A 20,278-nucleotide genomic window follows, 5' to 3' on the forward strand; every position below is an offset into this window, starting at 1 on the left:
CGAAAGTTTTCTTCTAAATGGGTGAAATCTGTTATATATTTTGAATATATGTATAGAAATTCAGAAGTGGCACAGGCGATCAGTTTTATATAATACATATATGTATATATAGTTTATTTGCAAATGCAATCCGTTTAAAAAAGATAGATAATAAATGTACATTGAGCTTAGGCTAGACGAGCAGAAGCGTTGAGGCCAACGAGAAAGGATCAGCAAGTCGGGAGCTCAATTCGAGATGAGTATATTTGGCTCAATGGAGTGCAGGACGTTGAATCCCTTGTGGAGGATGCAGGTGCGCTGGACGCCGCAGGCCACCAGAAAGTGCGAGAACTGCGAAATAGGGAATGACTTTAGTTTGCAAAGAAGCTTTAATCGCGCCAGAGGATGTACCCACCTCCACGGAGTGCTGATGGATGTTGCTCACGCAGACGACGATCTTGCCGCGGAGCTGCGCCTCCAATTGGGGCACCTGCAGGGCCTCCAGTCGCTGTTCACCCAACTGGACGGTGGCGAACGGTATGTTGATGCTATGCGGCACATGGACGCGTCCGAACTCCACCACACTGCGCAGATCGACGAGGGCCAGCTCCGCAGGCGAGTTGTCCAGCAGGAATTGCACATCCTTGGCGCTGATCCGGGGGCACTGCTCCTGTTGCAGGTGCTTCAGCTCGACATCCGCCACGCCAATGTCCTGGGGGGGAGGAGAAACGATCTGTGATATAGAACGTGCCATGGTTTTGCTCGAGACTCACCAACGCCTGTGGCGGCTGGAGGCGCAACGCGTGCTGGCGGTGAGTAATACTCTTCGGTGTGGCCTCGTACATCTTCTGGGACTCCAGCACACAGCCATCCATCACGATATCGGGCAGGTCCGAGAAGAGCAGGATGCACTCGTTGAAACCGGAGGTGAGCAGCGTGCTCCTCAGCTGGCGCAATATGGCGATGCCAATGAACAGCGGATACGAACTGTCGCCCAGCATGAGTTTATCCCACAAATGCAGGATCTTGTGCAGCGGGAATACATCTGCAAGAAAGGAGAGAGTGGGTATTCAATCTATTCAAGCTATTTATCAGCGGTGCAGACAGCAACTTACGCGAGAACATGGTGAGGAACCAGGGGATGGCAAACAACTCGGGTATAAAGCTAATGCTGGCCAAATGCTGAGCGAGGAGCGGCTCATGGAAGGCAGTCAGCTGGGAGAACTTGCTCAGGTACTCCTTGATCACCGCCGAATTATCCTTGAGAAAGAACCACTGCAGATACTTTGGAATGAACTTGAACAAGCTGAGGAAGGCCAACTCTATGGGCGGGTAAAGCGTTACAACAGAGAAACCTTTGCAAATCCGTGCTCACCTTCATTGTTGAAGTTGAGATAGAGAAACGGTGCCGTCAGTGAGTCCAGTCCCTGCCAGTAGACGTACTGCGGATGGGCGGTGACCCAGGCCTTGAGCAGCCGCCTCAGCTTGCGGTGGCCATCCGGCGAGGAGAGCAGCTCATCGTACTGATGGCAGCGCGGTATGTCCACCTCGATCTGCCGATCCGTGCTCGTAGACGTAAACTTGTCGATCTTCGCGTAACTGCCATTGGGCACGACCTCCAGCAGGGCGGCCCAAATGGGACCCCTCAGTAGCGGCGGCACATCCACGGCTGCCTCGCGCTGCAGCTGCTCCGCCGTATGCGGATAGCCCTGGAGCAGGCGCGTAAACAGTCGCACGCGCTGAAACTGATACTCGATGTCCTTCTCGCGGATCACCAGCGGCAGTTCCTGCAGTTCGCGGGCAAAGTGGGCGGGAAAACGCGGCGAGTGGAGCAGGGGAAAGTAGACTGCGGCCGGCAGGCCACTCAGTCGCTGGAGCAGCGCCTTCAGACGCAGCGGCACCACGCGATCGTCCATCAGCTGCGCCTGGCTTCGCCCGGGACAAACGCTGGCGCCGCTCAGGCGAACGATTTGTGGCAGACCCAAAATGGGCGCCTCACTCCGGATGAGGCCCTCCTTTTTCAGCTCCGCCTGCACATCTCCGCCGGCCAGTTGCCACAGGTGGTAGATCTGCGACAAGGGACATCGCAGCAGCAGCGGTAAATGATCGGTTTCTGGGCTCAGGGGCTCCATCTTCTGTTTCTTCAAATCCAATAGGACTTCCTCGAAAATGGGATGTTCCAAGAGCTCCCCTGGCAGTGGTCTCCTCTTGGGCAGTACACTCAAACAGCTCTCCAGCAGCTGTCGCAGGCGCTGGTCCATCTGCAAATAGCGCTCGTGGCACTGGTGCTCTCGCGCAATCTTCTCCAGCGCCCCGTTGCTCTTGCCGAAGGCCAGGATCTTCCTGACCACATTCGAGAGCTTGAGCTTCGGCCACAGCTCGATCTGCAATATTAGCTCCACCATCACCAGGGCCAGCGACCAAACGTCGCTCTTCACATTGCCATTCAGACCGAGCAGTCGTTCGGGCGCCATGTAGCGAATGTTGCCAATGGGAAAGGGCACATAGGCACCGCCCTTGGTCATGTGATGCAGCCCGTAGTTGAAGAGCTTCACCCGCTGCCCGTCGCTGGAGAGTAGAATGTGCTTGGGCTCCACGTTGTGGGCCACCAGATGGTGCCGACTCAGCACGTTGATGCCGCACGCCACCTGGTAGAAGATTCTCAGGATCTGGGCAATGGCCAGCGGTGGATGACGCATGGCGTAGTCCTCCAGTGAGAGTCCCAGATACTCCGAAACCACAATGGTGCGCTCTGAAAGGAAGGGGTTTCGCGTTAGAAGTGAGTCGTGGCACTGGAATTAGTGAGTGTTATCCGTAGATGATTCTGTGATCTTGGCACGTGTGGAATTAGTGGGAGTTTTGTGGGGACACGAGATGTAATAGTGGGTGTTTCCGGATTCTCGCCGCATTAGACCGGATGAGTGGCTTCCCGGGCGCTGTCTACCCACCGTGCTTGCCGCGGATCACATCCAGGTACTGGCACAGGTGCTCGTCCTGCAGCTCCTTCAGTTTCTGGGCACGCCCCAGGATCGCAATCGAGTTGGGCGTGAGGGGCAGGCCGTTGCTGCCGCACACGTCGCCGGGATGCAGTTTCGCGAAGAAGGTGACCGCGCACAGGCGGCACTCCCTTTCGCGCTCCCGCGTGCCCATGATCTCGATGCGATTTGCAAATCACAGCGATTTCCGTGGACTCCACGCCAGCATCAGCAACAATTTAATTTTTTTTCTTTTTTTTTTTTGCGAGCGGAATGCAAAAACAGCTGTTCACGTTGCCAGACTTCGGCGAGTGCAACGCCCTCAATTTGTTGGCTGGTGCTAGCAAAAGCGCATAATTTTAAGAGATAAACGCATGTAAATCCTCAATTGGGTTGGGTTGTACTCATACGCCATCTATAAGTCTAAAGTTTATAGTTCTTTTCCATAAATAGAGCAACAGTTGAGAGCGCTTAGCCGCGAGGCGCTGCCAGAATTTACATCAGCTGTTGAACTTTTATTGGGAATTTTTTCAAACGTGTTAACATTAATTACGTAGGCAATATTTTATATATCTCTTTTTTGCATAACATTTCAAATTAATTATTAGAAAGCGAAAAACGACATATCTGGCAGCTCTGCGCCAACGGCAGTGGGAAGCTTCTTCGCTCGATTTGCAACACCAATCGCTAGTTATCGCCTATCGTTTGTTTTTTATTTTGTTGTCGCCTTGTTGTTGCCTCCGCTTGTTGTTGCTATTGGCATAGCGAGTTTGTTTTTATTGCGCACTCGAAATTGTTTTGTTATTTGCTGGCGATACGATTCGAGAAACGCTCTTCAGATGGTGCAAAATTTAGTTTAGTCCAAGTTAGTCGCTCGTTGCGTTCAAATGCAAGTGTGTTTGTGTGTGCGTGTCGTAGGTAACTGTTGAATGCGATTTGGCTATTTGGCAATTGCAGTTGCAACTTTGCAAGCTGCAACTTTGTGAATGAGAAGCGCGGCTAGAACGCAAATCACTGAGAAATGTCGCTTTTTGTGGAATATACGGAGCCGAAGTGGCGCCACCTGGATATGCGCGCGCTGTCCGTTGACGAATTTTACCTGTACCTGCGCTCGGAGTTCAGCAGCCAGACCCATCTGTACTCACTGTCCGACGAATGCTACACGGTAATAAATTGATGCCCCATGTAATCACATCGCGCAATCGGTTTCCCTTTCAATTGGCTGGCCCACTGATTCGATTTTAATTGTATTCTTTGCCGTTTTCGATTCGCAGTGTCCGTACACCAAAGTGAAAGCTCTGCCCGCTGCCGACGTCGCTGCCGGCGTCGCTGAACCGTTACGTTTGAGTTCGGCGTATTCGTTGAATTTCAAAATATTCGAACACGATCAGGGTCACTATGCCTACGACAATGTGTGAGTATCACTGTATGTACAGTGGGCACTCGCGTAGAATGGCGCGGATCGCAAGGTACAGTGGTCACCCGCTGAGTTCGAACGCTAGCACTTCTTTGAGTAAAGCTACATACTTCACTTAAGAATCTTCCAATGATTACAATGGGGTATTGTGACCATGTGGGCTGTAGGCGATGGCCACTGTGCATCTTGTGATTAGCATACATGTACATGTAACTAGTTTAAGCGCAACTGCTTAGCAATATGCAATTGCGCCTGTTCTCCTCCAAGTTTGTGTGACCAGCAGTTTGTCTTAAATCAATTCAATTTTCCCGCAGCTCGTCGCTCTGCTGGCTACGTCGCAGCGATCTGCAGGAATTCGGCGTCTACAACCTGACCCTGCAAGCGAATGGCACCTGTGCCTTTGCCGTGGACAAGCCGGGCGTACCAATTAATTACGGTGACTGTCGCGTTAATCCGCAAGTGCCACTCCAGATACATATTACTTATCGCTCATACTATGATCCCCGCAGCTTTCATCGCCGTTTTCGTGCTGGTTGCCGCCCTGCTAATCGCCCTGAAGCTAGTGAGCTGCGCCTGGCGTTACTATCGCTATGACGAGGCCACCGCCGCCGCCGACAGCATCGGCGAAGCCGCTACCAAGGCTACGCAGAGGAAGCGCCTCCGCAGCCTGGACACCTTTCGCGGGTAACTGTCGTTCCGCCTGGCCAAGTCCTAAGCGTATTGTCCTTGTATTTGAAAACTAACAACGCTTTCCCATCGATCGCCACACAGCCTTTCGATTGTTCTAATGATCTTCGTGAACAGCGGTGGCGGCGGTTACGCCTGGATCGAGCATGCGGCCTGGAACGGACTGCACTTGGCCGACATCGTCTTCCCCTCGTTCCTCTGGATCATGGGCGTGTGCATACCGCTCTCCGTCAAATCGCAATTGTCGCGAGGCAGCAGCAAGGCGAGGATTTGCCTTCGCATACTGGTGCGATCGATAAAGCTGTTCGTCATCGGCCTGTGCCTCAACTCGATGAGCGGGCCGAATCTGGAGCAGCTGCGTGTCATGGGTGTGCTGCAGCGATTCGGAGTGGCCTACCTGGTAGTTGGGGTTCTTCATACGTTGTGCTGTCGCAGGGAGCCCATCAGTCCGCAAAGATCCTGGCAGCGCGCCGTCCACGATGTGTGCCTGTTTAGCGGAGAGTTGGCTGTGCTGTTGGCCCTGGTGGCCACCTATTTGGGCCTGACCTTCGGCCTACGCGTGCCTGGCTGTCCGCGCGGCTATCTGGGCCCGGGCGGCAAACACGACTACAATGCCCATCCCAAGTGCATTGGTGGCGCGGCGGGCTATGCGGACCTTCAGGTGCTGGGCAATGCGCACATCTACCAGCATCCGACGGCCAAGTACGTCTACGATTCCACAGCCTTCGATCCAGAGGGTATATTCGGTCAGTTTTTGAATTGAATGCGCGACCTGATCTAATCTAATATCGAACCAATTGCAGGCTGCATTCTGAGCGTTGTGCAGGTGCTGCTCGGCGCCTTTGCGGGCGTAACTCTGTTGGTGCATCCCAACTATCAGTCGAGGATCCGTCGCTGGACACTACTCGCCATTCTGCTGGGCCTCATTGGCGGCGCTCTGTGTGGATTCTCGCGTGAGGGCGGCGCCATACCCGTGAACAAGAACCTCTGGTCGCTGTCCTTCGTGTGCGTCACCGTCAGCTTGGCCCTGGTAATCCTCTCGCTGATGTACTACTTCATCGACGTGCGGGAGACGTGGAGCTGGTCGGGCTATCCCTTCACCGAATGCGGCATGAATGCCATCGTGATGTACGTGGGCCACTCCGTGCTGCACAAGATGCTGCCCTGGCACTGGCGGATCGGCGAGATGAACACGCACTTCATGCTCCTGCTGGAAGCCACGTGGAACACCCTGGTCTGGGTGGGCATCGCGCTATATCTGGACGCGCAGGAGTTCTACTACAGTGTGTAGGCCACACGAGAATGCACAATCCATTCAATTGCCAAATAAATTAGACACTATCGCTGTACCAACGCAAACCAATATCAACAAAAGTAATTATAAATCAGACAAAGATAAACACACTGCGGCTTTTGTTTCAAATTTATTCATTAGTCTTTACAAAAACATCTTCTCTTAATACATAAATAATGGATTCTTTTTGTAAGGCTACAATTTGTATGGTTCTGTGTGTGTGTGTGTGTCAAACTACAGGCTACCTGGGCGCTTCATTTAACTATTAACACTATTAATAATGGATACAATTTGTATGTGTATGTACCCACTGTATGTGGGTGTGTTTTGCGTGGACTCATTCTGTTCTTAAGGGCCCCAGTGTTCTGTAGTTGGACTCCAACAAGTCCCTCCCTTCTGCTCGACCGAAGCCGGAGCTTCGAAGCCGGCGGAAGTAGCTTCCGGCGGTTAAGAAACTCCAGCGCCGGTGAAGCGGAAGGAGCGAGCTTATTGGAGTCAAACTACAGGCTACCAGGGCGCCTCATTCAACTATTAACACTACAAAAATGGATACAATTTGTAAGGTTCTGTGTGAGTGGGTGTGTTTTGCGTGGACTCATTCGCTCATTCTGTTCTCAAGGGCCCCAGTGTCCTGTAGTTGGACTCCAACAAGTCCCTCCCTTCTGCTCGACCGAAGCCGGAGCTTCGAAGCCGGCGGAAGTAGCTTCCGGCGGTTAAGAAACTCCAGCGCCGGTGAAGCGGAAGGAGCGAGCTTATTGGAGTCAAACTACAAGCTACCAGGGCGCCTCATTCAACTATTAACACTACAAAAATGGATACAATTTGAAAGGTTCTGTGTGAGTGGGTGTGCTTTGCGTGGACTCATTCGCTCATTCTGTTCTCAAGGGCCCCAGTGTCCTGTAGTTGGACTCCAACAAGTCCCTCCCTTCTGCTCGACCGAAGCCGGAGCTTCGAAGCCGGCGGAAGTAGCTTCCGGCGGTTAAGAAACTCCAGCGCCGGTGAAGCGGAAGGAGCGAGCTTGTTGGAGTCAAACTACAGGCTACCAGGGCGCCTCATTCAACTATTAACACTACAAAAATGGATACAATTTGAAAGGTTCTGTGTGAGTGGGTGTGCTTTGCGTGGACTCATTCGCTCATTCTGTTCTCAAGGGCCCCAGTGTCCTGTAGTTGGACTCCAACAAGTCCCTCCCTTCTGCTCGACCGAAGCCGGAGCTTCGAAGCCGGCGGAAGTAGCTTCCGGCGGTTAAGAAACTCCAGCGCCGGTGAAGCGGAAGGAGCGAGCTTATTGGAGTCAAACTACAGGCTACCAGGGCGCCTCATTCAACTATTAACACTACAAAAATGGATACAATTTGAAAGGTTCTGTGTGAGTGGGTGTGCTTTGCGTGGACTCATTCGCTCATTCTGTTCTCAAGGGCCCCAGTGTCCTGTAGTTGGACTCCAACAAGTCCCTCCCTTCTGCTCGACCGAAGCCGGAGCTTCGAAGCCGGCGGAAGTAGCTTCCGGCGGTTAAGAAACTCCAGCGCCGGTGAAGCGGAAGGAGCGAGCTTGTTGGAGTCAAACTACAGGCTACCAGGGCGCCTCATTCAACTATTAACACTACAAAAATGGATACAATTTGAAAGGTTCTGTGTGAGTGGGTGTGCTTTGCGTGGACTCATTCGCTCATTCTGTTCTCAAGGGCCCCAGTGTCCTGTAGTTGGACTCCAACAAGTCCCTCCCTTCTGCTCGACCGAAGCCGGAGCTTCGAAGCCGGCGGAAGTAGCTTCCGGCGGTTAAGAAACTCCAGCGCCGGTGAAGCGGAAGGAGCGAGCTTATTGGAGTCAAACTACAGGCTACCAGGGCGCCTCATTCAACTATTAACACTACAAAAATGGATACAATTTGAAAGGTTCTGTGTGAGTGGGTGTGCTTTGCGTGGACTCATTCGCTCATTCTGTTCTCAAGGGCCCCAGTGTCCTGTAGTTGGACTCCAACAAGTCCCTCCCTTCTGCTCGACCGAAGCCGGAGCTTCGAAGCCGGCGGAAGTAGCTTCCGGCGGTTAAGAAACTCCAGCGCCGGTGAAGCGGAAGGAGCGAGCTTATTGGAGTCAAACTACAGGCTACCAGGGCGCCTCATTCAACTATTAACACTACAAAAATGGATACAATTTGAAAGGTTCTGTGTGAGTGGGTGTGCTTTGCGTGGACTCATTCGCTCATTCTGTTCTCAAGGGCCCCAGTGTCCTGTAGTTGGACTCCAACAAGTCCCTCCCTTCTGCTCGACCGAAGCCGGAGCTTCGAAGCCGGCGGAAGTAGCTTCCGGCGGTTAAGAAACTCCAGCGCCGGTGAAGCGGAAGGAGCGAGCTTATTGGAGTCAAACTACAGGCTACCAGGGCGCCTCATTCAACTATTAACACTACAAAAATGGATACAATTTGTAAGGTTCTGTGTGAGTGGGTGTGTTTTGCGTGGACTCATTCGCTCATTCTGTTCTCAAGGGCCCCAGTGTCCTGTAGTTGGACTCCAACAAGTCCCTCCCTTCTGCTCGACCGAAGCCGGAGCTTCGAAGCCGGCGGAAGTAGCTTCCGGCGGTTAAGAAACTCCAGCGCCGGTGAAGCGGAAGGAGCGAGCTTATTGGAGTCAAACTACAGGCTACCAGGGCGCCTCATTCAACTATTAACACTACAAAAATGGATACAATTTGAAAGGTTCTGTGTGAGTGGGTGTGCTTTGCGTGGACTCATTCGCTCATTCTGTTCTCAAGGGCCCCAGTGTCCTGTAGTTGGACTCCAACAAGTCCCTCCCTTCTGCTCGACCGAAGCCGGAGCTTCGAAGCCGGCGGAAGTAGCTTCCGGCGGTTAAGAAACTCCAGCGCCGGTGAAGCGGAAGGAGCGAGCTTATTGGAGTCAAACTACAGGCTACCAGGGCGCCTCATTCAACTATTAACACTACAAAAATGGATACAATTTGAAAGGTTCTGTTGGAGTGGGTGTGCTTTGCGTGGACTCATTCGCTCATTCTGTTCTCAAGGGCCCCAGTGTCCTGTAGTTGGACTCCAACAAGTCCCTCCCTTCTGCTCGACCGAAGCCGGAGCTTCGAAGCCGGCGGAAGTAGCTTCCGGCGGTTAAGAAACTCCAGCGCCGGTGAAGCGGAAGGAGCGAGCTTATTGGAGTCAAACTACAGGCTACCAGGGCGCCTCATTCAACTATTAACACTACAAAAATGGATACAATTTGAAAGGTTCTGTGTGATTGGGTGTGCTTTGCGTGGACTCATTCGCTCATTCTGTTCTCAAGGGCCCCAGTGTCCTGTAGTTGGACTCCAACAAGTCCCTCCCTTCTGCTCGACCGAAGCCGGAGCTTCGAAGCCGGCGGAAGTAGCTTCCGGCGGTTAAGAAACTCCAGCGCCGGTGAAGCGGAAGGAGCGAGCTTATTGGAGTCAAACTACAGGCTACCAGGGCGCCTCATTCAACTATTAACACTACAAAAATGGATACAATTTGTAAGGTTCTGTGTGAGTGGGTGTGTTTTGCGTGGACTCATTCGCTCATTCTGTTCTCAAGGGCCCCAGTGTCCTGTAGTTGGACTCCAACAAGTCCCTCCCTTCTGCTCGACCGAAGCCGGAGCTTCGAAGCCGGCGGAAGTAGCTTCCGGCGGTTAAGAAACTCCAGCGCCGGTGAAGCGGAAGGAGCGAGCTTATTGGAGTCAAACTACAGGCTACCAGGGCGCCTCATTCAACTATTAACACTACAAAAATGGATACAATTTGAAAGGTTCTGTGTGAGTGGGTGTGCTTTGCGTGGACTCATTCGCTCATTCTGTTCTCAAGGGCCCCAGTGTCCTGTAGTTGGACTCCAACAAGTCCCTCCCTTCTGCTCGACCGAAGCCGGAGCTTCGAAGCCGGCGGAAGTAGCTTCCGGCGGTTAAGAAACTCCAGCGCCGGTGAAGCGGAAGGAGCGAGCTTATTGGAGTCAAACTACAGGCTACCAGGGCGCCTCATTCAACTATTAACACTACAATAATGGATACAATTTGTAAGGTTCTGTGTGAGTGGGTGTGTTTTGCGAGGATTCATTCGCTCATTCTGTTTTGAAGGGTCCCAGTGGCCTGTAGTTGGACACAAAATAATGGTTACAATTTGTGTGGTTCTGTGTGTGTGGGTGTGTGTATTTGGGAGTGTGTTTTGCGTGGACTCATTCGCCCATTCTGTAGTTCAGTGTCCTAGTCTAGGCTAAAGTAACGTTTAGGCTAAGGTGTTCCTTGAAATGTTAAATATTACTCTTGAATGATATGGGACCGCGGCTAAGGAAGGGAGCTTGGCTTTCGGGCGCCGTTAAATAGCTTAGTGTATAACAAACGTAACAGGGTGGTTATTATATTCCCTGCGAGACGCTAGACATCTCCTATCTATCTCTCTCTCTCTCTTTCGTGTTTAATCGCCTATACGATTTTGGCTTGTGGAGGGGGAGGAGCAGGTGGCTCCGCCGTCAGAGTTGCGGTATTCACCTCGTTTGACGACGCTGGTCCCACAAATTTGGCTGGCTTCAGCAGGATAATCTTGGGATTTGGCACAGTTACCTTTTTGCCCACCGATGACGGCGTTATAGTCACCGTGCTGGGCGCAATTGCGTTCATGGCAGCTGTTTGAGTGCTGGCTGCCAACGAGGAGGCTGGCACAATGGTGGTCACTCCGTTCTCATGCTGAATGCTGCTGGTGCTATTGAATATAGCACGCATTTTATTGCTGTTGCCCTGAGATCCGCCAAGTACGTTGATTTTCAGTGGGGTTGCTCCTATCGATTGAGCACCGGCTCCGACTCCGGTTGCGGCTGCGATTCCGGCTTCTCGTTGCTGCACAATTCGTGCCGTAAACTCGTTGCCCGCCAGCATCAGATTCTGAGACTGTCCAGCCAGAGGCAGGCCGCTGACTAGGATTAGCTGCACCCTGCCACCCGTGGTTCCACGCAGTTTGCACTCGTCCTGCTGAATATATTTAAAGAAAAAAATATAGAAATTAGTCAAATGCTCTGCATATATCATGCAAATAAGAAACACGTACCGTTGGTGGGCTGACCGACTTGCGCTCTAGCACATGCTCATCGAATCCCGAATCCGAGGAATTGTCGTTGAACTTGGTGGCCACCGAGGACGAGGTGGAGCAGTTGGACAAGGAGGACAGCGACGAGGGCGAGGCAGCGCCCACAGAGACCACTTGGCCCTGGGCCTGCGACTGTGGTTGCATTTGGACGGTGGGCTTGAGGATCAGGGACAGAGTGGAATGTGGCTTCGGCGACAGTGGTTGGCCGATCGTTTCAGTCTTGCTCATTGGAATTGGACTTATGCTATGGATTTCACCTTGCGGAAATGACCCCGATTGTCGCTTGCAGAATAAATGATGCTTCTTAAGTGGCCCAATCGTTGGCACCTTGCTTTGAACTTGAGTGGTGAGTGGCGATGTGTTGGTCGTGGGGGTTGGAGTTGCATTTACCGCCTCCGCCTGCTGCTGTTTCAGCTGAAGCTGCATCTGCTGGTGGCGTATGCGCTGGTGCTTCGCACACGGTTTGTACAGCTCCGGATCGATGATGTAGTGAATGCTGCCGAGGGATAAGCTCTGGAAGACCACACCGCAACAGACCTCCAGGCGAACGAGATCACTTTCCTCGAAGAAGGGGATATTGTCGACGGCCCGACGATTCTTTTGTGGCGCCAGCTGACGACGTCGGTAGCTGCCGGTTAACTTCGAGCGTTTGTTGTTGTGCTCCTTCGATTCGTTGGCAGTGGCCAGTGCGGCAGCCGCTGTTCGCTTGCGCGTTTGATATGGTGCATTTGCCGGCAGCATCTGTTCATCATCGTAGCTCTCGTTCGAATCGCTCTGCTGATGATCCGAGGTGGGTGAAGTGCTGCTAGGTCGATTGACAGCACTAGTTGATGATAATGATGATGATGGTGATAATGATGATAACGATGATGTTGATTTTGATGATGATCTTGCTGCTGCTTCAGTCGCCGCTCTCTCCTTACTCTTGCGGTTCTTCTTGAAGATCTTGGCGAACTTCTCGGGCAGGAATGAGTTGCCACTGCCATTGGCGGCCCTGCTCTTCGCGTCTGCGTTGTCGCGCTTCTTCTGTTTGGCCATGGACTTGGTGCCGGGTCCAGCACGGGCATCCACCACCTGCAATGTGCGCAAAGCGAGAGAAGGCGGGTTAGTATTTTTTTTGTTTTACATAGGCATTAAATACTTACATGACCCCAGTGACGCTTACTACCTATGGGTAGTCGCTTGTAGCGCTTGACCAAAAGGACGCAGGCGTTGCAGATTTCGCCATTTCGCGGCTCATTAAGATTGAAGCACTGCATCGACTCCTTTTCGTACTTCCGGGAGGCGGTGAACCGCGAGCTGCTCGACTTGGCCCGGCAAATGCAACATCCATCCGCAGAGCGGTAGACGCGTGGCTTATGAAAATTGAACATGGCTTTGTTATTGGACTATGTTTCTGGTTCTGATATTTGGGTTTTCAATTTTCCGTGTATATTTCACAATTTACGATGACGTTATTTTCCTCTTCTTTCTCCTTTTTTTACCCTTTTGTTTCTTTTTCTTTTTTGACGCTTTTTATGTTTTTTCTTTTTTTTTGACGCTTTCAATGTTCTTTTTTGATGCTTTTAATGTTTTTTTGTATTTTGTTTGACGCTTTTAGTGTTTTTTGCTTTCCTTGCTTGATGTTTTTTCTTTGTATTGGAAAGTGTTTTGAGTGGCAGATTTGGGTTTCTGTGTTTGGTGTGTGCTGCGGCGGTGTTCACTGAAGTTGTGCTAGTGTTATTTGTGCGCGCTTTTTCCGTTTTCCCCCGTTGTTCTGAGCGCGTGCATTGCCAACATCCATTGTCCAGGCTTCACTGTAGCTGGCTGCATTTGTGCTGAAAAGTAAAAAAGCTAAATTAGCGAATGTTGGGTAATTTTCAAACGTCAAGTGTTGACTAACGTCGGCAGTACGCGGTATTACAAATTTGACAAGTGCTGAACAGCTGTTGGAACAGTGTTGAAAAGCGCACAAACTGACAACATGTTATTGCATTTATGCATATATGCACATGTATGCTTCAAGTTCACAAACCAGAATGACAGCAAAACGTTTAAACATTTTAAATATTCACCACATTAAGCGCGGCGGAGCGACAACAAATGGTAATGCCCACATATCTTATCAGCTGAACGTAGCAAGTGGTTTGGGTTTATTTCCAGGGCAGTGCTAATTAAATTTAGCAAACATGTTTAGAGTCGAAAAAAAAAAAAACAAAACAAATCAACAACGGCGGACCAATGAGAGGTGTGCGAGCGAGATAGCTAGCTAAGCCACGCGCGCGCTCCCAACACACACAAACGCAACATATTTCGTGTTGCCGGCAACACTTCCATGTACGAGCATACACACAAACACGCGCGCATATGCAAGTGTGCGTGAGGATGCGAGTGCAATTTTTTGGCTGTTTTTATAGTGGAAGGAGACACTCGATAAACAAAATGCTATGCGCTCTTTGGCTGCATTTGCAGAAGTATGCGTCTTACTACTACTCCCCCTCTCACACACCACGCGCAAGAAGAAGAATACGAAAGCCGCTCTTTCTGCCGCTACAGCTGCTTCTTCTTCTTCCATGTGCGTTTATATTTGTATTTCTTTATTTCGATTGCCTGCATTTTTTGGGGACACTGATTTCTTTTAAAATTTGAAAAGTCACTTTCGTTGCCTTTGCGAGTGTGTGTGTGTGTTTCATGCACAGGCCGTGTGTTCATACATACACGCACACAATTCACTTCATAATTTATTTTAAAATGAAGTGCAAATTCGTCTAAATAATGCGTCTTTTCTATTATTAACACGTTATGCCACGAATTCATTTAAATTTACCTTTAATGAACAGACACTTTTATTGCAATTTTATTAGCAACAATTTAAATCACCTTTTTTTAATATTTTTCAAATTTAAAGGAAACAAAGGAGAAAAACAACAACACGTCCGGACGCTATGAAAACAAAGGCAAAACGACGAAACTGACGAAAATCGACTAGAGGTGGGAAAACAGCGATGCCAACATCGATGTCAAACATCGATATTTTCGAAGAATCACAAACATCGGTTTGTTTTTTCGAGGAATCATCGTATAATTTGTAAATACAAATTAATTTTGCATATCTTCTAATACAAATATTAATAGCACATTGCAAATTTATTGTGGTGTTGGGTGGCGTCGTGGAACACGTGGATAAACTCCCGAACATTCCACGTGCGTATAAATTCGTATTTCTTTACTTCGTTTGAGGGGACACTGATTTCTTTTAAAATTTGCTAAGTCACTTTCGTTGCATTTGCACGTGTGTGTGTGTGTGTGTGTGCACCGGCTGTATGTTCATATATATACATATGAAATGAAGAGCAAATGCGTCTAAATTCTGCTTCTTTTCTAATATTAACACGTTATGGCATGAATTTAATTAAATTTACCTTAAATGAACAGACACTTTCATTGCTATTTTATTAGCAACAATTTATTTCACTTTGTTTTTTGATATTTTTCAATTTGAAGGAAAACGGAGGACAAAAACTAAAACACGTGCGCACGCTAGAAACCCCAAGGGCCAACTGGCGAAACTGACGAAAATCGACTAGAGGTGGAGAAAAATTGATGCCAACATCGATGTCAAACATCGATATTTTCGAAGAATCACAAACATCGGTGTTTTTCGAGAAATCATCGTATAAAATGTAAGTACAAATTAATTTTGCATATCTTCTAATACAAATATTAATAGCACATTGCAAATTTATTGTGACTTGCTAGTGGTGTTGGGTGGCGTCGTGGAACACGTGGATAAACTCCCGAACATTCCACGTGCGTATAAATTCGTATTTCTTTACTTCGTTTGAGGGGACACTGATTTCTTTTAAAATTTGCTAAGTCACTTTCGTTGCATTTGCACGTGTGTGTGTGTGTGTGTGTGTGTGTGTGTGCACCGGCTGTATGTTCATATATATACATATGAAATGAAGAGCAAATGCGTCTAAATTCTGCTTCTTTTCTAATATTAATACGTTATGGCATGAATTTAATTAAATTTACCTTAAATGAACAGACACTTTCATTGCTATTTTATTAGCAACAATTTATTTCACTTTGTTTTTTGATATTTCTCAATTTGAAGGAAAACGGAGGAGAAAAACTAAAACACGTGCGCACGCTAGAAACCCCAAGGGCCAACTGGCGAAACTGACGAAAATCGACTAGAGGTGGAGAAAAATTGATGTCAATATCGATGTCAAACATCGATATTTTCGAAGAATCACAAACATCGGTTTGTTTTTTTGAGGAATCATCGTATAAAATGTAAGTACAAATTCATTTTGCATATCTTCTAATACAAATATTAATAGCACATTGCAAATTTATTGTGACTTGCTAGTGGTGTTGGGTGGCGTCGTGGAACACGTGGATAAACTCCCGAACATTCCACGTGCGTATAAATTCGTATTTCCTTACTTCGTTTGAGGGGACACTGATTTCTTTTAAAATTTGCTAAGTCACTTTCGTTGCATTTGCACGTGTGTGTGTGTGTGTGCACCGGCTGTATGTTCATATATATACATATGAAATGAAGTGCAAATGCGTCTAAATTCTGCTTCTTTTCTAATATTAACACGTTATGGCATGAATTTAATTAAATTTACCTTAAATGAACAGACACTTTCATTGCTATTTTATTAGCAACAATTTATTTCACTTTGTTTTTTGATATTTCTCAATTTGAAGGAAAACGGAGGAGAAAAACTAAAACACGTGCGCACGCTAGAAACCCCAAGGGCCAACTAGCGAAACTGACGAAAATCGACTAGAGGTGGAGAAAAATTGATGTCAATATCGATGTCAAACATCGATATTTTCGAAGAATCACAAACATCGGTTTGTTTTTTTGAGGAATCATCGTATAAAATGTAAGTACAAATTCATTTTGCATATCTTCTAATACAAATATTAATAGCACATTGCAAATTTATTGTGACTTGCTAGTGGTGTTGGGTGGCGTCGTGGAACACGTGGATAAACTCCCGAACATTCCACGTGCGTATAAATTCGTATTTCTTTACTTCGTTTGAGGGGACACTGATTTCTTTTAAAATTTGCTAAGTCACTTTCGTTGCATTTGCACGTGTGTGTGTGTGTGTGTGTGTGTGTGTGTGCACCGGCTGTATGTTCATATATATACATATGAAATGAAGAGCAAATGCGTCTAAATTCTGCTTCTTTTCTAATATTAACACGTTATGGCATGAATTTAATTAAATTTACCTTAAATGAACAGACACTTTCATTGCTATTTTATTAGCAACAATTTATTTCACTTTGTTTTTTGATATTTTTCAATTTGAAGGAAAACGGAGGAGAAAAACTAAAACACGTGCGCACGCTAGAAACCCCAAGGGCCAACTGGCGAAACTGACGAAAATCGACTAGAGGTGGAGAAAAATTGATGTCAATATCGATGTCAAACATCGATATTTTCGAAGAATCACAAACATCGGTTTGTTTTTTTGAGGAATCATCGTATAAAATGTAAGTACAAATTCATTTTGCATATCTTCTAATACAAATATTAATATCACATTGCAAATTTATTGTGACTTGCTAGTGGTGTTGGGTGGCGTCGTGGAACACGTGCATAAACTCCCGAACATTCCACGTGCGTATAAATTCGTATTTCTTTACTTCGTTTGAGGGGACACTGATTTCTTTTAAAATTTGCTAAGTCACTTTCGTTGCATTTGCACGTGTGTGTGTGTGTGTGCACCGGCTGTATGTTCATATATATACATATGAAATGAAGTGCAAATGCGTCTAAATTCTGCTTCTTTTCTAATATTAACACGTTATGGCATGAATTTAATTAAATTTACCTTAAATGAACAGACACTTTCATTGCTATTTTATTAGCAACAATTTATTTCACTTTGTTTTTTGATATTTCTCAATTTGAAGGAAAACGGAGGAGAAAAACTAAAACACGTGCGCACGCTAGAAACCCCAAGGGCCAACTGGCGAAACTGACGAAAATCGACTAGAGGTGGAGAAAAATTGATGTCAATATCGATGTCAAACATCGATATTTTCGAAGAATCACAAACATCGGTTTGTTTTTTTGAGGAATCATCGTATAAAATGTAAGTACAAATTCATTTTGCATATCTTCTAATACAAATATTAATAGCACATTGCAAATTTATTGTGACTTGCTAGTGGTGTTGGGTGGCGTCGTGGAACACGTGGATAAACTCCCGAACATTCCACGTGCGTATAAATTCGTATTTCTTTACTTCGTTTGAGGGGACTAAGTCACTTTCGTTGCATTTGCACGTGTGTGTGTGTGTGTGCACCGGCTGTATGTTCATATATATACATATGAAATGAAGTGCAAATGCGTCTAAATTCTGCTTCTTTTCTAATATTAACACGTTATGGCATGAATTTAATTAAATTTACCTTAAATGAACAGACACTTTCATTGCTATTTTATTAGCAACAATTTATTTCACTTTGTTTTTTGATATTTTTCAATTTGAAGGAAAACGGAGGAGAAAAACTAAAACACGTGCGCACGCTAGAAACCCCAAGGGCCAACTGGCGAAACTGACGAAAATCGACTAGAGGTGGAGAAGAATTGATGCCAACATCGATGTCAAACATCGATATTTTCGAAGAATCACAAACATCGGTTTGTTTTTTCGAGGAATCATCGTATAAAATGTAAGTACAAATTAATTTTGCATATCTTTTAATACAATTATTAATAGCACATTGCAAATTTATTGTGACTTGCTAGTGGTGTTGGGTGGCGTCGTGAAAGACATGGAGAACATGGTGGAGAAACATCGATGCAAACATCTCTAAAATCGACGCATGTACGAAATGGTGTACAAGGAGAATGCAGTGATAATGCGAGCAGCTGAGCATTGCCGTCTCGCTCGCACGCGTGCGGTGCGTGTGTGTACGTGAGAATGCGCACAGCAAAGGCAACAGCGAAAAATTCCGGTTGTGAAAAAGGGAGAAAGAAAAAAGCGTTTGTTACAACCAGGGGCGTTAGAAAAGGGTTGTGCCAATGTAGATTTGGTCTAAATCAGTAAACAAATAAATAGCAAAACGGTAGATTGCATATATTGTTAAATCCCATGAATATAAAATCGTAATACGCCACTGTTTATAACAGAAGCAGAAGTTCGCTGCCGGCAGGGTTGCCACCTGACTGCAACTTTAAATGAATGCGAATTGAGCAATACATATTATATGCAAATAATAAGCGCAACAATTATAACACGCTCTTTTGTTGATATTCTTTGTTTGCACTGCGACTGATAAAGATAAAGCTGAAAACGTGCCGCGCAGCTGTTGCGGCTTCTCATATCTATTTATAGCGTTTTTATTGCAGCACAGCACCCACACGCTTTTGTGTCGCTCTTCTTCATCCCCCATTACTACTATTTCCATCTCATACGTGACTAGGCACGCATAACATGGGAAGTGGTAACCCTGCTGCACAGTGCTTAACAACACTAAGTGTTCTGCTTGATTTTGTTGATGTTTCGCTTGCATTTTTCTTCTTTTACGTTATCATTCGGCGAAAGTTGCCGAAAAAAAGAGGCCCCACCATGTTTTACATTTACAGATCCACACAAGTGTGTGCGTAAGGCGGTCTACGTGCCGAATTAAAGCAACATAAAAGGCCCCTGAATAAACTAGGTCGCTGCTCGTTGTTGTTATTGCTATCAAAAAAAAAAATGCAAGCCGCTAATGTGTGTAAATGGAATTGTAAGCGAGTGTGCTTGTGTGCGTGCAAGGGACGCCTGCCGCTTCCTCTTCTTCGACTTGCCAAACAACAACGAGCGAAATTGAGCGTGAAAACAGAGGAAACGCAAAGATAGATATTGTATATAAACATGCGTATTTAACAGCGGCTGACCTTGTTTTCATTTGCGCCTAACAAGCAACGGAAAGTGAAAGACTTTGATTGGAATTCTCATAAGAATGTGAAACAGGTTTCGCTCTCATAACGGTATCTGCATACATACACACACACACACAGATGAGGCGTAATAGCAAGGCAAAAACAAGAAAAAGCCGGAAAAAGAAAGTAAAAAGGCAGAAAATGTTTAGTTTATATTTCTTGACCGAGAAAGAGAGAGAGAGAGAGACGGAGACGTAGAGAGTGACTGTGTTAAGTAATAGGTTTGCAGAGAAAGCGCGCGCAAAAGATACAAGAAATAAAACACATTTACATGTATTGTGTGCTACTTATTGATGTCGCTATTTTCTGGTATTTTCCGCACAATTGCCGCAGTTTCTGAGCGCTGCTTTTGGCATTGGAAGAGTTCAAGCGGCTTTTGTTTTACGAATTCGATTTAAACTCATTTTCGATTTGCGAAGGTCAACAGCAAAACAAAATGAAGCCGACTGCACGCACACCAACGCAATATTTACACAGATACATTCACCGCCGTTGCTTGTTGTCTTGTGTTTGCTCCTTAAATATGTTAATTGTGCATATCAAATATTACTTGCAATCTTTACCTTTGTAGAGCCGCTCGATTTTACAACTATTATTTGTCACGCTTTATTTTCACTATTTACTGCACTTTATCGCTTCCTTTTTACTTTTGATTGCTACTGACATCAACTTGACGTGCTGCTAGTGACTGCATGTTAACGGCTAACAGCTTTAGCAATCTATCGATTAGTGCTGTTAACGCTACAGCTGCTTAACACAATTATTGAAATATATTAGATTTAAAAAAATACTGAATACAGCTAGGTGGTCATACTCCGATTTACATTTTATTTAATTTACGAATACGTTTAATTTAAATTTTGTCGATATATGATTTGACAAATTATTTGGTCTCAAC

At 46.8% G+C, this 20,278-nt stretch overlaps 3 protein-coding genes and 2 long non-coding RNA genes across 9 annotated transcripts; 3 read left to right on the forward strand and 2 right to left on the reverse strand.

Moving 5' to 3' along the window:
* Nucleotides 1-79: 79 nt before the first annotated feature.
* Nucleotides 80-3,253, reverse strand: LOC117146501 (TBC domain-containing protein kinase-like protein). The gene is made up of 6 exons (XM_033312752.1): nucleotides 2,928-3,253; nucleotides 1,355-2,731; nucleotides 1,095-1,301; nucleotides 753-1,024; nucleotides 395-691; nucleotides 80-330 (listed from the first exon to the last, which is right to left on the reverse strand). Exons 1-6 carry the CDS (start codon nucleotides 3,127-3,129, stop codon nucleotides 226-228), a joined length of 2,460 nt encoding a protein of 819 aa, XP_033168643.1. The 5' UTR covers nucleotides 3,130-3,253; the 3' UTR covers nucleotides 80-225.
* A 423-nt stretch (nucleotides 3,254-3,676) lies between these two features.
* LOC117146503 (heparan-alpha-glucosaminide N-acetyltransferase) lies at nucleotides 3,677-6,458 on the forward strand. The gene is made up of 6 exons (XM_033312758.1): nucleotides 3,677-4,119; nucleotides 4,229-4,368; nucleotides 4,686-4,807; nucleotides 4,881-5,055; nucleotides 5,143-5,804; nucleotides 5,862-6,458. The coding sequence occupies exons 1-6, from the start codon at nucleotides 3,976-3,978 to the stop codon at nucleotides 6,347-6,349; spliced, it is 1,731 nt and encodes a 576-aa protein (XP_033168649.1). The 5' UTR covers nucleotides 3,677-3,975; the 3' UTR covers nucleotides 6,350-6,458.
* Nucleotides 6,459-7,606: 1,148 nt separating this feature from the next.
* On the reverse strand, nucleotides 7,607-20,083 carry LOC117146502. 4 transcript variants are annotated; one of them, XM_033312757.1, is made up of 4 exons: nucleotides 19,944-20,083; nucleotides 12,578-13,249; nucleotides 11,394-12,506; nucleotides 7,607-11,314 (listed from the first exon to the last, which is right to left on the reverse strand). In XM_033312757.1, the coding sequence occupies exons 2-4, from the start codon at nucleotides 12,803-12,805 to the stop codon at nucleotides 10,775-10,777; spliced, it is 1,881 nt and encodes a 626-aa protein (XP_033168648.1). In that variant the 5' UTR covers nucleotides 12,806-13,249; nucleotides 19,944-20,083; the 3' UTR covers nucleotides 7,607-10,774. The 4 variants fall into 4 exon arrangements, with proteins under 4 accessions (XP_033168648.1, XP_033168645.1, XP_033168647.1 ...); XM_033312754.1 differs by having other exon boundaries at nucleotides 7,607-11,317; XM_033312756.1 differs by lacking the exon at nucleotides 19,944-20,083 and adding an exon at nucleotides 14,834-15,042 and having other exon boundaries at nucleotides 7,607-11,317.
* Nucleotides 15,628-16,838, forward strand: LOC117146510. Its single transcript, XR_004459807.1, has 3 exons — nucleotides 15,628-15,713; nucleotides 16,137-16,318; nucleotides 16,756-16,838. It is a non-coding gene; the product is annotated as an uncharacterized LOC117146510 (long non-coding RNA).
* LOC117146509 lies at nucleotides 17,457-18,524 on the forward strand. 2 transcript variants are annotated; one of them, XR_004459805.1, is made up of 2 exons: nucleotides 17,457-17,542; nucleotides 17,944-18,524. It is a non-coding gene; the product is annotated as an uncharacterized LOC117146509 (long non-coding RNA). The 2 variants fall into 2 exon arrangements; XR_004459806.1 differs by lacking the exon at nucleotides 17,457-17,542 and adding an exon at nucleotides 17,582-17,669.
* Nucleotides 20,084-20,278: the final 195 nt, after the last annotated feature.

Source organism: Drosophila mauritiana, chromosome X, assembly GCF_004382145.1.
Source record: "Drosophila mauritiana strain mau12 chromosome X, ASM438214v1, whole genome shotgun sequence".
Taxonomy (NCBI): domain Eukaryota; kingdom Metazoa; phylum Arthropoda; class Insecta; order Diptera; family Drosophilidae; genus Drosophila; species Drosophila mauritiana.

Excerpts from the sequence above, each read along its gene's own strand:
- LOC117146503 (XM_033312758.1), top strand. The coding sequence starts at position 3,976 with ATGTCGCTTTTTGTGGAATATACGGAGCCGAAGTGGCGCCACCTGGAT. Across the intron at positions 4,369-4,685 it reads CACTATGCCTACGACAATGT|CTCGTCGCTCTGCTGGCTAC; the intron begins GTGAGTATCACT and ends ATTTTCCCGCAG. Across the intron at positions 4,808-4,880 it reads GGGCGTACCAATTAATTACG|CTTTCATCGCCGTTTTCGTG; the intron begins GTGACTGTCGCG and ends TGATCCCCGCAG.
- LOC117146501 (XM_033312752.1), bottom strand. The coding sequence starts at position 3,129 with ATGGGCACGCGGGAGCGCGAAAGGGAGTGCCGCCTGTGCGCGGTCACC. Across the intron at positions 2,732-2,927 it reads TGTGATCCGCGGCAAGCACG|AGCGCACCATTGTGGTTTCG; the intron begins GTGGGTAGACAG and ends CCTTCCTTTCAG. Across the intron at positions 1,302-1,354 it reads TCTCAACTTCAACAATGAAG|AGTTGGCCTTCCTCAGCTTG; the intron begins GTGAGCACGGAT and ends ACCCGCCCATAG.
- LOC117146502 (XM_033312754.1), bottom strand. The coding sequence starts at position 12,805 with ATGTTCAATTTTCATAAGCCACGCGTCTACCGCTCTGCGGATGGATGT. Across the intron at positions 12,507-12,577 it reads GTAAGCGTCACTGGGGTCAT|GTGGTGGATGCCCGTGCTGG; the intron begins GTAAGTATTTAA and ends CGCACATTGCAG. Across the intron at positions 11,318-11,393 it reads AGTCGGTCAGCCCACCAACG|CAGGACGAGTGCAAACTGCG; the intron begins GTACGTGTTTCT and ends AAATATATTCAG.